Source organism: Helobdella robusta (assembly GCF_000326865.2).
Source record: "Helobdella robusta unplaced genomic scaffold HELROscaffold_1, whole genome shotgun sequence".
Lineage (NCBI taxonomy): Eukaryota > Metazoa > Annelida > Clitellata > Rhynchobdellida > Glossiphoniidae > Helobdella > Helobdella robusta.
Window position 1 is genome coordinate 9,513,509 of NW_008703570.1, and position 18,698 is coordinate 9,532,206.

General features: G+C 30.9%; 2 protein-coding genes across 2 annotated transcripts; both read left to right on the forward strand.

Annotated features, from left to right (window-relative positions):
* Positions 1–323: 323 nt before the first annotated feature.
* Positions 324–3,020, forward strand: HELRODRAFT_159374 (hypothetical protein; the record flags this gene model as incomplete). The annotated part of the gene is made up of 4 exons (XM_009011261.1): positions 324–627; positions 706–891; positions 2,649–2,897; positions 2,986–3,020. The coding sequence occupies 4 exons, from the start codon at positions 324–326 to the stop codon at positions 3,018–3,020; spliced, it is 774 nt and encodes a 257-aa protein (XP_009009509.1).
* Positions 3,021–12,237: 9,217 nt separating this feature from the next.
* Positions 12,238–15,233, forward strand: HELRODRAFT_159375 (hypothetical protein; the record flags this gene model as incomplete). Its single annotated transcript, XM_009011262.1, has 2 exons — positions 12,238–14,277; positions 14,541–15,233. The coding sequence occupies 2 exons, from the start codon at positions 12,238–12,240 to the stop codon at positions 15,231–15,233; spliced, it is 2,733 nt and encodes a 910-aa protein (XP_009009510.1).
* Positions 15,234–18,698: the final 3,465 nt, after the last annotated feature.

Here is an 18,698-nt window from a genome sequence, read left to right on the forward strand (position 1 = left end):
TTCCATCCGCACCGTACAACTTACAGTACATACGATATATGTTTATAACATTCGCACACATGCCATAATGTTGTCCCTTCGTTGCAGAAACTATTATTAAAAAGTACTATTTTTATATTTTATCGTTGAAAAATTTATTATTAATATTATTAAAAAAAATATGAAAACTGTGGAAATCACTATTACCATTATGTACTAATAATTTATTTTTAAATTCGTTATTAAAAGGACGTTTGAAAAAACTTTTTAGAACTGAAGAAAAAAAATTATATTTAATGAACAAATAATTTTCTCAATTTTGAATATTTACAAACAGAACTGATATGATTACAATCATCAGTGGTTTCTTAAGTTTTTACGGAATTATCGTCTTGGTAAAAGCGAGTTGTTTTGAGAAATTCAAAGAGGGAAGTATATGTTTCTGTTCGTGCGAAAAACCAGCTGAGAGCCTGATGTTCTCCGAGTTGTCATACGAGAGGGCCTTTGTGAGATGCTCACTGTGGTGCGTGCAAACATCAGGCTGTGTAGCTTACAACTTTTGGAAGAGCTCCTATCAGTGCCAACTTTTCAATCGAACTCTGAAGAAATTTTCTGTGGTACCCGACTGTCAATATTATTTCAAAAAAGGTTCAATAAAACTTTTCAATCAGAATGTTTTGTAAGTTTTGATAGAAATTATTTTTTTTTCCACATCAAACTTGACAGCCTCATACAAGTCAACATTGTGGGTCACCGTCGATGACGCTATTGCAGAATTTTATGTTAACGGGAATAACATCTCCGTCGCATTGAGCTTTCCATATGCCAGTGATTGGAAGGTTGCTGATTCGTACAACGTCTCAAAATATTTGCACGTCATTGCTGTTAAGTCACATAACATCGACGGAGCTGGTGAGTTGTTCTTTCCTTTGTTTGCGAGTTTTGCTTATTGCAAATTTACGCATGAAATGGAAATAATTTGTACATTTACGAGTAGCGGAGAATTAAAATTTTCTGGGCGCGTGAAAGATAAAGCAAGATGACAGATGCATGATAGTGAATATTACTTGAATATTATTGAGAAATAAAAACATTCGTCCGCTTATTTTTTTTTGCTGTTTGGTTGATGACAATTATTTTTTATTGTGTTCAAAAGAAGCTCGTGCCTTAAACAATTCTGCTGTTTATTTTTGGCTATGGAACACAAAAGAATTTCAAAAATGCATTTAAAGCTTAAAAACACAGAAAATCAGGCTCTGACGAACACGGAATCTGTCATGTGCAAAGACATTATAAAATTTATCAAATTCCTAAATAAGAAAAATAATTTGTAATTATAAGTTTACTGATTTATTTTAAATTGAACGAAAATAACTAAATGCACAAGATAAGCAAGATAATAAAATTGTTTCAAAAAGAAGTAGCAAAAATTCCTGAAATAAATATTGCATGAAAGTTGTAAAAAAACCGAATGAAGAAAATTTTTATGCAGGTAAATGTGTATATTCATTTAATGATATGTCATATATATTGTCAAAAACACACCTGTAATCATGTTCTTATACTTACATACATGTATACATATACGCTAATACAAAAATATCCACTATGTTCAGACCTGAAAACATTCAGGTGAACACGGTGTAAAGATGAAATAATAAACACAAACTCAAATGAGCGAAGAAACTTCTATTTGTATTTATTGTAAAAACAATAGAGAAAATCATTAAAGTTAAAACTTCAGGTGTAGGTACATTTGGAAGAAAGAACGTTTCCAAGTTTTTTAAGATCAAGACATCATATAATACGCAATCGTAAAATGATAATCAATTAGTAAATTAACTACTATTAACAGTTATCAACTTTTTAGTAGTTATGAAGTTTTTAATAATTATTTGATTTCAAAACAGTAAACAACAAGTGGTTAACTAAATTTTTTAACAGTTACTAATTAATAACTAGAATAGTTTCAAATTTTGGCAATATTTTCATTTCAACATTTTCATTAACGTTGTATGTGTACATGTTTAATAATGTGTATGTTGTTTTTCACGTTTGACTTATGACAATTTCGTTTAATTTTAATTCTGTTCTTTATTAGTTTAATTTTTGAGATAATTTGACAATTAAATAGTACTCGGCTGAGCTCTTATTACGGTCAATACGTTCAACATTCAGTGCGTTTCAGCTAGATATGCATTAGTTATTTGTTTATATACGTATGGTTTTATGTATATATGATTGTTTGCATATGTACGTTTGCATATATTGGTATCGATATATTCGGATTCACCAAAGCCGATGTGTCGAGAACTTCTAATAAATCGTGATTTGTTAATGAATCGGCAAATATCGATGCATCGGTTTTGGGAATTTTCGATACTGATTTCGGTTTTTCCTTTTCCCATTCCCGACATTGGTGCTAAATTTTTAAGATTGAGATCAACATTGGAAGCGTCTGTTTCTTGCACTAACTGTGTATGACTTGTAGTAAAATTACTTGAAGCAACACATCCAATTTTAAAGAGCGACTCAGAAATAGGAGTCTTTAACCATTACACCACCCTGTCTAACCCAATAAAAAGAATGATGTTTTTGATTTCCTTAATTTAATGGAATAAAGCAGTAATTATAACACCCAGAATTTTCATCATTTTTTGTCATCACAGGTGGTTTGGTGTTTGGATCATCTGATAACTACATTCAAAGTAACACTACCTGGAAATGTACTCCCACTCTGTACGATGGCTGGTACAAAATAAATTATAATGATACTTTCTGGCCCGCTGCAGCTATCGGAACTATGGAGACTGTTTATCGTCTGTCTCCAACAAATTTAGCAACTGGTCACTGGATCGTTAATCAGAATAACTGCGGGGACTGCGCTGTTGATTTTTACTGCAGGAAGAATCTCACAGGTTGGAATGAATTTTATCATACATAAGACTTATAGATTAAAAAATAATTTATTTAATTTATTATTATTTTAATAAAATTTTATTTCAGAATTAGTCGCAGTCAAAAATTGTCAAAACAACTGAATATAACTTCAGGTTGAAATTTGAAGATTAAAACAATTTTTTGTTCTTCAACAAAATACATCTAAATACATCTACAGTTAATTTGTTAGTTTGTTTTCAACTGCTAGTAAATAATTGTTTACAATTATTTTTTTATTTTGACCTGGAGCAAAACTTGCATTGTATTAAGAAGGAAAGAGACAGGTGAAATTATCTGGAGATGTAATTGTGGGTAAGAACAATATTTTAAACAACATTAGTAGTTGAAATGTTTCATGAAAATTTTAATTTTAATGTTTGTCAAACCGTAAAAAAACTTATGCACTAAAAGACAGAAAAGAATTGTATAAACAGAAAATGGAACATTGCAGTTTGTATCGGAAATTAGGAATAATTTTTATGTCAAAATTTATATGCAGTGAACGATTAGGTGGAAGGCAAAAAAACATACACATTAAATAACAACTATAGTAATATATTCAGTATTGGAAAAAAACTAACTTAGATTCTAACAACGTCAATAGAATTCTAGAACGAGTCGTAGTGACAAACCTGCAAAATTATTTAGCAAGCAACAATCTAATACCGATTCACCAATCACTCAAACGAGACTGAATTACCGCATGTTCTGTCAAGTTTTTATGCTGCGATGGAAAATATCAGAAAATATCGTTTTGTTGCTCTTATTTCTCGATATGTCATCTGCACTCAATTGCCTTAATACTATATTAATAAATTCTTAACAATAATAATAAAAATAATAATAATGGGAACAGATCTTTTATTTTTCATCAAATGCGTAAAATCAATAATTAATTAATTAATGGAGAAATAGTCATGATTAAAATAAAATTAAAATATAATCATAATCATCATAGTTAGTCATCATTGATCTTTATTTAAAATAAAATAAGTACAGCGATGATAAGATAGTTATGAAAATTGATTAACGCATTGTTCCGATCACAATATATGGCATATGATGATGCTATCACACTGCTAATTAAACTTTGGCGAAAATATTCGGTCCAATCAATTTTAATTAAAGACAAATTGAAAAAAACTGTAAAAGCCTATGGGCTATAATTCAAAAGAATTTATTAAAATAGTATAATGATTAAAATTGTTCAACAGGTTGTTTTTGAGATTGGTTGTATATTTGTCGAGTTTGTATTGCCTGGACTTGACAAAGTTTGTGTCGTGCAAATAGTTAATTATTGTTGATGATTATTGAGAGAACTTTGTTGTGGCGATTTAAGTATCGTTTGAGTGCTGCCGTTGAGTTACAATTTGAGAACACGTGTTTATTAGTTTGTCTCACGTTGCAGAGGGCATAATGGTCGTTTTTCCCCATCTTTAAAGGTTAGCATTTGTAGGCAGTTGTTGCGTAATATATTTTCTTATAAATTTATAAAAGACTTCAGATAGTTTTACTGTCGATTTGAACCATCGTGCAGTCTCTGAGTTGTGGATATTTTCATTTACTGATTTGACCAGAGCTCCTTGACACTGCAGTATTGACAGGTGGTTCAGGTCCCTATGATGATGTTATAACAATAACAACAACAATAATAACAATAATAACAATAATAATAATAATAATAATAGTGGTTAAAGTGGTAACAATAATAACAATAACAACAATATTAATAATTTTATAACAATTATATTTGAGTTTATTATTATTTATTATTATTATTATTATTGAAGATAGCGCCACCAACAACGAATAAATGATATTCATATTGTTTGCAGATGCGTTGGGCCACATACTGAAAACTTTTCGTTACAATCTAATTGCCAAAGTTGATTTGGTAGGATGTACGCTTTCTGTCTAAACTAGAAATTAATAAATACAAATAATTAGATAACTAAATAAATATAAATGTACTTGCGAAATGTTTATCAAGATAATCTGTTCAATATTCATCTGAGACACTTTTCTTCTGATTCAAAAGAAGTCAGAGATAATAATGTTTTAATTTCTCTAGTTATTATTCATAATATTCTTCTAATATTGATGTTATAATCATTGGAGATAAATAAAATTTTGATGTCACGGCAATTAAAATAAACAGGTCAACATCATAATAAGAAATGTTCTAGCAGGACTCGTAAAGAAAATAAATGGCAGCTTCAAAGGAATAAAACAATGAATACCTATATAAAGCAATCAAATGAGTTAAGGGAATAATTAAATTACAAGATAAATCATTCCATCAAATATTTAATTATTTTATTTACCACGTTGGCACAAACTCGCCTGAACAATGAATGACTGCATTTATCTCGGAGAATAAATCAGAAATCATTTGATTTCTGATTTGAACTGAGCTGAGAGGTTAACAAATGTTCATACCGTGCTTGGTACAATGAACTTCTTGTGTTTTCGCTGCTGTCGGGAGAACTTCAATTGATCAACAACCGATAGAATGATTGATCGATTGAATAAATGAATTAAAAATTCAACGAATAAGTGATCGAATGAACGAAAGGATGGATGAACAAACGATCGTTTGAAAGAACGAACGAATAAAATAATGAAGGATTGGTTAAATTATTAACAAACGGTTTTTCATATTGTCATCATCATTTCATTTTCGCCATATTTGTCGTCATCATCATTTTCATAACAATAGTCGTTATCCTCATTGTTACCATCGTTGCCACCATCATTAGAACTATTGCTTTTAGTCATCATCGAAAATAATCACCCAAAATAACATTACAAGCTGCAGTAGTTGCTTCTCTTATGTCAATGTGTGATTGTTGTTATAATGAAAATTGATAACATTAACAAATCTCTGAAAGTTTCCCAGCAGTGATTTCCGCCATTTAATATTATAACTGCTTCTGTCTTAATTGATTTTTGACGGTAAATTGACGCATCAAAAACATTGCACATTTCGCAGTCGAACCCGGCCATTGCAACATCAGAACCATGTGCCTCAACCATTTACACCACCTGGCCGTACACAAAATACACAGCGTACTAGCACTTTGCAATACATACATAATAAAACGCTGATTGTAAAAGATCAAAATAAATCATTAACAAAGTCACAATCGTTCACACCAACACACATGAATTAAGACGATACAAGTTTATTAATTATGGTACTGGGGTATTAGTAGAGGATTTGTGAATGACGTTGTACAAAACATATACAAAACACACACACACACACACACACATATATATATATATATATATATATATATATATATATATATATATATATTATAAGCGTACAACAAATACACACTCTTTCTTTCTTTCTCTCACCACGATTCCCATAAATGTTTAAGCTACTCATAGTTCAGCTTATAGATGTTTCTGAGTGGCTCTATCTAGATAAACGACAGCACGTCAATGGCGCTTCAAGGGACTGCATGCTGCGTTGCATTGTCCTACTGTTATCATCAGAGCCAATACTTTTATTATTTTTATTGTTGATTTTATTACTACAGCTACTACTAACACTATTACTGCAACAACTATTACTAATAATACTTATTCTATTGTTACTACAAACTTCGCATCAGCCGCGCTGTCATGTACACATTCAGGAATTAATTTTCTGTTAGCAACACGACTAACGGTAAAAAAAACAAAATCAGAAAAATTATCAATCATTAATTCTAGCATTACTGATACTATTTTTTTATTGATTTTATTGTGAAATTGTAATGAAAATAGTGAATGCTACTAATTGAACTACCATGGCCTTAAAACAATCATTTTTTCTTATCAAATTATAAACAACCATAGTATTTAAACATTAAATATAAAACAAAGATACAAAAAACAGTTAATACATCTTTTAATATCGTCCACTTATATTTGATTGAAACAATACCTTGCCTTTATTTAGGCTAAAGAAGACCTCACACCAAACAAACATGGCATTATATTATATTTGAATGTATTTATGTATTAAAGTGTTTGAATGTTTTAAGTGTGTGTGTGTGTGGTGTGTGTGTGTAGTGAGTGTGTGTAGTGAGTGTGTGTAGTGAGTGTGTGTAGTGAGTGTGTGTGTATGGTGTGCGTGTGTTGTGTGTGTGGTGTGTGTGTGTTTGTGTATTTGCACACGTACACATTGTCGGTCGGTTCAAGTCCCAGCTGCTATTCATTCACAAGCCTTCACTCTACTACTACGATAATATGATGAAATTTTTTCAATGCAGTCTTTCTGAACGGAGTTCTTCACCGTAGTAAGTTTTACTTGCCTGCATCTGATGTATTGTTAATCTGCTTATGCGTTTTTTAAACTTATAAATTTTTAAATTGTTTCAATATTTAGAATCCAGCTTTTGTTGAAATATCTTAAAAAGATTTGATGAAACTTAACGATTAGTTAGTATGCTTTTTACAATTTGTTTAAACTATTAAAATTTAGAATTAAACTTAATGAATAATTTAAAAAAAACTCAGCATAATAACAATAAGGCTAAATAATTATTTGCAATGCAACATTTTTAATATTACTAAATAGTTTGGTTATTCATGTTCACAAATTCTTTCGTAAAATATTGATATTCACGTTTTAGATGGGTTTGAAAAATAATGATTTTTAGAGACTTGCATCAACAGGTTACCTTAAGAGTGGCAGACACGGAGATTTTTAAAAGCATAAGCACAAACTCATTACCTGTCGTAAATAGTCGCCACATTGCGCCTATTGGGACTGTAGGAACGTAGAGGAAGTTTAAGTTCCACAAAGTTGATTAGCAACAGTAGATTTGCAAAAAAATGAACGATAAAAATCTTTTATCAATCAAGAACTAAAAATTTTTACAAAGCTTAAATGAACTTTTCAACCATAGTATGGTTGATGATCGAATATTGTTTGGCACATTTTAGATTTTTCGTACGTTCAGAATTTGATAACAATTATAAATGTACTTATACATAAACATTCACTCAAAGAATTTGATAGAAACATTTCCATGTCACGTAGTGGAAAAACTGCACTCATGAATCTGTTCACTAGTAAGACGTTGATTGATGTTTCGTTACACACAGTATCAAACGCAGCATTTTCTTAACATGGTACCTGGTGAGGAAGTTCAAAAAGTTCGATTTACCATCGGTTTTTGCAAGTTGAGTTTTAAACAAATGTTAATTTTTCTTTAAAAATGGTGGCTCTTTTTGGGAATTAAGTTAAAAAATATACAAACACATGTGCAAATTTCGAATCTTATGACAAAAACAGAATAATTGAAAATTGTTTCTAAGATCTTCCAGCAATTTTAAACGTACACTTCAATCAAATTTCACATCTGCAAAGTCGGGTGTGTCGAACTAATAATATCGCAAAGCTTTTTCTCATTAAGCATGAAAATAAAATGAACACAAATACACAAACAAACAACAATGAGCAGATACGGTATCAGTATTTAATAGATATAGCGGCAGATGACACAAGTGATCTACCTTTTAACCCAAACGCCACGAACGTTTCAATTCTGGGTAGAAATAAATAATTCACAGTACGCATTCATACACTATCAAACGTGATGTTCTAAAAATTAAAATTGCAAGATCAGAAGTTACGTTGAAAAGTTTACATCGAGCTAACGACATTCGGGCGTTAATACAACATACATGCAAATGCTAATCTGCTGTTCACTTGCATGAATTACTCAAATGTGGTTGTTTCTTTATTACTTCCTAGTGAAACTTTGAATTGTTTGATTGTAATGTTTGCTCTTCAAACATTGTATACTGAAATTTTATTTCATGAATATACTAATATAGTTGAATTAAAATTAAGCATCAATGAATTAAAAAGAAATAACTTGAATAAAAATTAAACTTCAGGCGTGTTAATTATTTTTCACAAATTTCATTTCACGCTGAGTGTGCAAGTCTTCATTCATTCAGTCTATAAGCTCATAGACAGCTCAATAAAATAAAACAACACACAAATTTGAAGGTCTGTGTATGTGTGTGAGTGTATATGTGGGAGTGTATGTATGTGTATGTGTGTGAGTGTATGTAAGTGTATGTGCATGCGTATATATACACAATTCCACTGATTTTTTCATATAAACAAAACCTTTTTTCTCCTGTCAAGCCATGTTTTTATTTACTTTTTGAAATCGTCTGAATTTTTTCAATAAAAACATTTTGTGACAAAAATTCATTATTCCTGTCAACTTTACATGAAAATTAGGCAATAAAAAATTTTTTGCATGTAACTTTTTTCAGTTTTATGAATCGATTTATTTTTTTATATATTTCAAAAAATTTCCCCGGCTGTGACCATACAATGTTGAAGATATTTTCAGTACATTCATTCACAGTATAATTTCAGATTGGAGAACATACTTCAAATTCTAACAAAGTATTAATTTCACGATAAATTGTACGAAATTAATGAAAAACCAGAAGATATTCATATTCTAGATGTTATTTGAAACCCAAAAAGTGCGGCGTTCTTAAATAGATGGCGCTTATGAACATGTAGGATTACAATACATTCAAATTAAACATACAACATTTGTTCATTCTGAAAGAAGTTACAAAAGAACCCACCGTGAATACATATCAAATTGTGCTACGCGCGCATGTGTGTTCGTTCGTCTGTGATCATCAATTACATTAGCTCATGTGAAGCTGTCAGAAATATTTTGCAAGCAACATCAGGCCTTATTCAGGCGTTGTGCTGGCGTATGTTTGTCAGCTTCTACATACGGAAATTAATAAAAATAAAATGATTCTTGAAAAATAATAAAAATAGTCTTGACAATACAAAATCATATGAATGGTAAAGAAGAATGGTGTTGATGCAAACAATAGAACAACAAACTGGCGCTTAAATTTTTTTACTCATTGCATATGTTTAAGAAAAAGATCGTTAATATGGCTTTTTTCAAATTTTCTTTAATATGGCTTTCTTCACATTTTCAAAAAAATATTTTTTTATTTGAGCATGCAGATTTGTTGCTATTATTCAACTTTACTATTAATTATTTATTGTTGTTATTATTTATTATTATTTTTATTGTTAGTACCAATTGTAGCAGCAGCAGGTGTAATTATTGTAGTAGTAGTAATAGTAGTATTAGTAGTAGTAGTAGCAGTAGTAGTAGAAGTAATAGTAGTAGTAGTAGTAGTATTAGTAGTAATATTAGCATTAATAGTAGTAGTACTACTACTACTAGAAGTAGTAGTAGTAGTAGTACTAATATATACTATATTATTATATATATATATTAGTATATATATATATATATATAAGACATAATATTAATTAATCAAACAAATAACAAATAATGAAAAAATTAGTTTTTGATTAAAATTAAATATTTGTATAAACGAAAACTGTCAGCTGTGTGCTCTAAAACTTATCTGGTTTTACGATTTCTTAACTAAACACTCCTCTCCGCCAATTTATTTTACATTCATCCCAAACATCTCGCTCAGTTCCGTTCATTCATAATTCATAAAACAAACATCGAATGAATTAATGAGCTTGTGGATAGATGAATGAATGAATGAATGAATGAACGAACGAATGAACGATCAAACGAACGAATGAATGAATGAACGAACGAATAAACGAATGAACGAATAAACGAATTAGTTAATAGATGAGGGAATAAACGAATAAATGAATGAAAATTTCACTAGGAATATATATTTGTTATGATTAATTTTCAGTGTTCATATTCAGAGAAAAACTTCCTATAAAGTCATAAATTTAATAATCCATCGAACAAAACATTGGCGATGACGAGTAAGACATGATTATAACTCTAAATAAACAGACACTAAGCCTTTTAAACTTGCTTAATCTCCTATATACCTTCTTGTTATTGCTGTTGTTATTTTAATTTATTAAATCGTATTATTAAAGTTATAATTATTATTATATTTTAATTATTTTATTAATGCATTATATTTGTATTATTATCACTTTTAATATTATTATTTTTTTTGTTATTTTTTTTATTAAAACATACTCACCTTATTTTGTTTTGACATTCATTCATCTTTAGCTCATTCAATGCACATTCAAGCTTGATGCAAATAATATATGAATAGAATATAAATCAAAATGACAGTATGTGTTGTTACTATTGTTGTTATTGTTGTCGTCATTAATGTTGTTGTACTATTAATGTTGTTGTTATTATTGTTATTGTTTTTGTTATTTAATATACAGATGATGTTGTTGTTAACGTTGTTGTGTTGTTGCTCATGTTTCTATTGTTTGAATGTTCATGTTGTTGAAGTTGTTGTTGTTGATGTTGTTGTAAATGTTGTAATTCATGTTGTTGATGTTGTTGTTGTTGCTGTTGATGTTTTTGTAAATGTTGTAATCTATGTTGTAGTTGTTGATGTTGTTGTAAATGTTGAAATTCATGTTGCTGTTGTTGTAAATGTTGTAATTCATGTTGTAGTTGTCGATGTTGTTGTAAATGTTGTAATTCATGTTGTTGTTGTTGTTGATGTTGTTGTTGTTGACGTTGTTGTAAATGTTGTAATTCATGTTGTTTTTGTTGTTATTCATTATTTAAATAACGAATTCACGTTCTGTCATGATCATACTTAATTATTGATTAATTTTTCAACCGTACATCACCTTAACTTTCATATTTTTTGAATTGAGTTAATGCGGTAATGTTTGACAACACTAGTTTTTGTTTTCTGAAAGAGTGCCTGTGTGACGAGTTTGTATGATTCCTAGTGACGAAATATAGAGAGGGGACTGAATTTTAAGGATAATAACTGAAAATCTATTTTAAAATTGAGAAGTAATGATGTGGATTTGTGTCTTATCGTACACACACACACACACACACACACACACACACAACACACACACAACACACACACATTACACACTCACACACATGCACAAACTCTAAAATAAAAATTTTAAATTTATTTCAAATATGACCAAATTTTTCTACCATTTTACAAAACTTATGTGTCGTTAAGAACTTAATTAAAAAATATTCGATTGATATAAAAATTATTTTTTAATAAATAAATTATTTAAATATTTTTTTATATTATTACTAACTTCCTACCTAAAACTTCCATATAATACTTTGTACTAATTACCACTACCTTGAAACATGTTCTAATAAAATGATTTATTGGCTCAAATGGTAATCTACTCTTTTTGTAAATGCACGATTACATATAACTTAACACATGCAAACCCATTTTACAATCTAACATAATTTCTTCGTTCAGAGAACCCTACCTAGCCCTTCATACATGGAAGAAGAACGAAAATTTAACTCCAACTCGGATCCAGACAGTGGTGTTGGAAGCGAGGTGGACTCCAATCAGGCCAGTCCAGTTCCGCGCTGCCAGGTTGAAGACGGCTCCCGCATCAAGCAGGCATTCCGTAGAACAGCAGCTAACAAAAAAATTCATAAAAAGTTTTCCACGTTGGGAGTTCTGAATGAACCTGACGATGAATTCAATAGTTACTACCCCAACGATGATGTCTTCATCACAAGTGACGATTCAATCAACTCGATGAAAACAGATCAATTTGGCGCACAATTCACTGGCATGGCCAACACTGCAAACCCCGTTGAAAGTTTTGTCGCTAACTCATACGTTGTTTCAAATAGTAGGCGGGGAGTTATGAATAAGAATGGCTACATAAACAAAAACATCACAACAGATAACGTCAAAAGTTCATTCAGTGTCGTTAATGACTACACGGTGGCTGACAGTGTCAGCACTTCAAATTATGAAAGCGATGTAAGCCAGCAACTTTTTGACAAATCTCGCATCATCAGCTGCAATCAAATACAACATGACAACATCAATAGAAACATCAAACACGTCAACAACGGCAATATTTATAATTATAACGATTATAATAATAACAAGTTCAACTGCAAGAAGATCACAAACGTAAGCACACTCTTCATAAACGGAAATAAAGCTAACATTAATCACACAAAAGCGAATAACGTTGACGAGTTTTATTTTATTAATAGCAGCGAAAGTGGTAACAACAAAACTCCAACCAGCAAGTTAGTTAGCATGGAAAACAATGATAGCAGCAACCAACACACCAACACCTTCAACATAAATTCTCAATTCACATTTAACAAACAACATGACATTCATCCGCATCGACAGATCTCTTTCCCTACCTCTCCATCATCAACCATCACTCACAAGCCATTTAAAATTCACTCAGTGGCCTGTACACCCATTCTACCAAAATACTTTCGCAGCATTTCATGTCCGCTCGGACAGCAGACTCCTCCCTCGAACCGAAATCCTCTCCCAACGTATGACGAGGTGGTTGAATTTAAAAAATCTTCAACAAACATCACTGAGGATACGAAACAAGATATCAACGGGCATGTCATTGAAAGGGTTCCTCTACATAATGTGCAGCACCGTAAAATTTTTAATGCATCAAGCAACTCGAAAGAGAATGGGTCTTTACAGAAGAAATTAGAACAGACAACCATCAACACATTACATTCACATTCACAAATTCCATATTTCTGCTTGTTGACCCCAGAAAAAACTCAAACTCTACCTAAGTTGGAGACTCCCAAGAGTTACTTGCCTAAAAAATATGGAAAAGTATTACTCGATCAGAAAATGACTAATCTGAATATTAGTAAGACCACCACTAAATTAAATAACATCATCACGGATAAGAAAAATAACAATGATGATGACAACATCAATTTTAACAACGACAATTCTAATTTGAATAACAAAGTTACCAGCACTGAAAATCTTCATTTTAATAAATCTAGCCACGTTATTAAATCAACGAATGAAATCAGCAGTTTGAATAAAATTATGCTGAATTCTATTAAAACTGATAAAACTGGCAGCAATCGCAAAGTCGAACGAACAGAAAAATTTCGATCGACAAGCGAAAGCAATCAAAACCAGACTCGTGTTTCTAATTTTGAAAATTTTGACAACTTACACCATAACTCAAAAATTAAAACAAAAACGTCGCCATCCTCTGCATCATCCACACCAAACAAAATGCACAACGAGAGTGACGTTGATAGCTGCAGCAGCAGTAGTAACACAACGCCCAGGAAGTTTTTCAGGTTTTTATCGCTTACTTTTAAATCTAAAAAGACTCCAAAGATGGCTCCAAAGGCATTCGAAATGTCGGAAATTGTTAAACCGCCGATTGTTGATAAGTTGAAGCCGAACGAAATGTCTCTAAGCAACAACCCCATTAATTATCATTCCTTGGATAAAAATACCGACAAGAAAATAAATGCTTATTCATTAGACAGGACTTCTGCGAAGGTTTGTTTATTTCTATACAAATTTATTTTCAATTCTTTGTCTTGAAAAAACTGGTTGCATGTTGTAAACATACCTTTCTATAGAATGAGTAATAAGTTTATAACCTGATCAGGTTTCAATTATCCCGGGCTACTATAAAATTTAAAACTAGAATAAACTAACAAAACTTAGTGTTAAAGTTATAAATTCTTTTTTATAAACATATTTACGTTACAACTTATGTTTTAATATAAATATAATATCAATAAATATTCACCAAACAGGTGCGACTGAATTTTGACAACGGAGGCAGTTCAAACACCTCTACCTCCACAAAGAGCAGTTTGAAAAATAAAAAATTCCTGAGGTCGTTGTCGACAACACCTGAAACAAAGATTGTTCATTTTGAAAATGATGATTCATCCGCGGTACATTCTCAAAAATTTAGAACTTTTGAACTTAAAAAAGAATTAGAAAAACGCGTGTTTGAATTGTATCAAAATGACAGTTTAAACGACACGGCGAAGGAAAACTCAGTTGACAACATACCAGACAATAATCCCAATTCAAAATCTCAGTACGAAACTAAAAAATTCCGCTTGTTGCATTCATCTAGAAAAATGTTGATACATTGCAAAGAGTTGTCTTTGCTGGTTGTAGATAGTAACATAAATGTGGAAACAACGAAGAGGTTATGTTTGAAGAGATACCAAGACTTTTTAGCTTCATTCATCAATTTTATTGATTCGTTTGTTTCGTTGAAATCATCAGCCAATTCACTCGACACAAAAAGGGAACTATCAAGTTTAGGACAGGAGCTGTTGTTGAGCGGTCTGTCCATTAGCGATAAAAGCGTCATTTGGTTTCAAAATGGAAGCCTGAGCAAAGACCATCTGAATGAGTACAAGAATTGCATCAATAAATTTTCACATCTCTGCGCTCGACTTTCGTGCGTATTGAAGGAATCGATTGAATAGAGCCATTTGTTTGCAGTCACCACATCTAATTATCGGGCAGGAATGTTTATTGAACAGTTTCAAAAACTTTTTACATGAACATTGTCATAAATATATACAGTACGTACATACTTCTAATGTCTGATCTTAAAATTGAAAATCGTGGAATAAATAGGGTGTATTGATAGTTGTTCGTTGCAAACAGTTTCATATGAAGCTGATTGGACGTAATAAAAGGCAATTAACTGATGAATTATTATTATCATTGTTGCTCTTAATGTTATTATATTAGTATTCATTTTATTTATCTTATTTTTGAGCATTATATTGTGTTCCTAAATTTATAAACTCAATTAAGACATCTTCTAAGTTGAATTTGAAAATATATTTAATGAATTATTCGACAAAACGTAAATAACAACTTATTAAAACCTGTTGATACTTCAACATGATGAAGGTTTGACGTAACGTAAAATATGGTCACGCAAGAGAGAATTTTATTTTTTTATATCTCCCATGGTCACGTCACCTCAGACAGAAAAAAAAATGTTTGAAAATGTTTGATAGTGAATTATTTACGAATTGTTTGTTGTCTGCACAAAAGTTTTATTAAAAATTGATACATTAAAAATTTTTTTCCTTGATTAAAAATTTTTTTCCTTGTTTAAAAATTTTTAAGAAATTTTTTTATAAAACTTAAAATGAGCGAAGAAAAATGTACAGAGGAACAAAATAATATTATAACATGATGAAAAACCGTTATTTAAACGTAATATTATAATATAAAGCAATTAAATGAATGTAGCAAATTACTACAGATAATCCGACGGGGGCAGTTAAAGTTTTTTGGTCTCATCATGCGGAAGAAAAAAATGGAAAATCTAACAACTACTGGAAAGATTGCATGGAAGAGAGATTGAGGTCAACAACGAATAACTTTCGAGTCACTTGTTGAATATCATCACATTTCAACTACTACAAAGTGTTAAAGATCGGGTTTTGTGGAGGTCAATGGTCGCCAATGTCCTGATTGGATAAGGCACGGGAATGAATAAAGAAGTCAAATTTCAAATGCCCAGCAAAATCATTGTAAAAATAAAACCAGTTTATTTAGGTGTAAAAATTTATCTTACCTACACGTAAAACGACACGAGTTTCTCAAATGTTTCTGTAACACTGTCATTTTGTTTGAACAATTAAATAAATTTAATGTTTGAAAGTGAAGGAAGAATGTTTTAATCAAATACGTTTCCGAGACAACGGAGGACCATTTTATCTTTCTTTTGTGCACTTCTAAGTGGATTAAATCGACCCCTCTCTCTTTTTCATGTTTTATGTCTTTGGTTAGTGAAAATTTTAAAAACTTTTTACTTTCTTATTTTCGCTCATTTTCTTTCATAAATTGTTTGAAACGTTCCGCAAAAGATTCTAACTTTTTCACGTACACAATAAAAACATTATTATAATTATTAATATCATTTTTATTATTATTGTTGTTGTTATTATCATTATTTTATTACTATTACCATGATCTTCAACATAATAATATTAATTTTTTAGTTTTTTTTCTTTCATTACCCTTTTTTTTTCTCAGCCATTCAGAAAGGAACTTTTCCACTTCCGCCGGCCGTATATTAGGCTGTCACCTGGCGAGCAATCAGAGCATTGTGATGCACAATGCGGCGGATCTCGCGTGAAATTGAATGACTTCTGTGCTACGCTATGTGTTATATCTTGTGTTGCTGTTGCTGCTACTGTTGTTGTTATTGTTTCTACCGTTAAAGTTGACGTTGTTGTCGTCGTTGTTGCTGTATTAGTAGTAGTAGTAGTTGTTGTTGTTACAGCAGTGGTAGTAGTCGTAGTAGTAGTAGTAGTAGTAATAATAGTAGTTGTGGTTGTTGCTGCTGTTGTTGTTTTTGTTGTTTTTAACATGTTCCGCTATATATATCTTGTTCTTTAATGTTACATAAATTCTTAACCTTTATTTTTATTTTTCTAATGCTTGTTGTATAATGTAATTACAGTAACACACAGCACAATTCGGCATTAAGTCTTGTTTTTTAGTCATATTATATCTTCAGATAATTTTATTTCATTAAAATAGCTTTATGTTGTAAAAAATAATTGAGAAATTGTATGTTTACTCGTGAAATATTAATTGAATCTACAGTGGATCGATACCTTTTAAAATTTGATTGATACTGCATTAGGATGGGCTTAGCGAGAAGAATGATTAAATGAGGATGTCTGAGCTGAAAGCCGCTGAATAATTCATTCCTTCATTTTCATTCTTCCACTTATCTACTCATACTCATGGCTATAATCATTTATCTTCGTTGCTGTCAGGCCATTACCCTTGTCGTCGTCGTCATCAGCATTGTCATTAGCATCATCATACAACAAACATCATCATGCGAAAATCATCATACAACAAACATCATCATACAACAGACATCATCATCAACATCATCATCTTACAACGTCATCATCGTCAACAAACTCCTTGTGACTTTGTGACTCAACAATGTTAGTTTCCTGATTTTATTTTTATTATGATACAAAATAATTAAAAATCGGCTAAATATTTTAATGAGTCCAAGTGTATCTAACTTCGTTCGTGTGTTAATTAAGGCAAATAAATTGAATTATAGTTTTTTTATTTGTTAAAAGTTGTATGGACTGCACAATAAGTGTACAATTTGATGCAATCTTCTGTCATACGAACTTTCAAGTTCTACATCCAAATACGTGTTTGGTGTCCTACTTTTTTATGTGCGCGTATTTTAGCGTGGAACCATTCATTTGTTCAGTTCTTTATCGGTCGGTCATCTTTAAGGACATTCTTCTACGTATGTGTATATGTATGTGTATACGTATGTGTATGTGTATGGGTATATGGGCCATATGCGTTGATGAGCATGTTTCGTGTAAGTTTTTCTAGTGCGTGTTTGTATGCATAGCGTATACAAAATATTTTCAAAGCGTTTAGCATTCCTCTGATGATGTCGCAAGAGTTTGTTTGTTTGTCAACTTGCTTATTTCTATGGTTTGTATTACAGACATGTTTGTTTTGGGCCCACAAACATCTTTTATATTAATGAATATGCCGACATTCAATTACGTTCACGCTGAAGAAATGAATGAGGAGGCATTGATGGATGTTGACGATGATGTTCATGTGTTTGTTTTGTTATCACTTGCGCTTGCTTGCAGTTTAGTTATTGAATGTGTTCATTTCATCATATGTTCGTAATCATATGTTCGTATCATATGTTCATTTCATCATATGTTCCTATCATATGTTGCGTTTATCTCGTTTACTGCTGCTTTTATTTATTTATGATACTTTGCTAAGGTACATTAATCATATTTAAAAACAAATTATCCGTCCCTAACATTTGTGTATAAAAAAAATTAACTGAACTAAAGAACAATTAATGATAAACTAAAAAAATCAGCATATACATACATATGCATGAAGAGTTT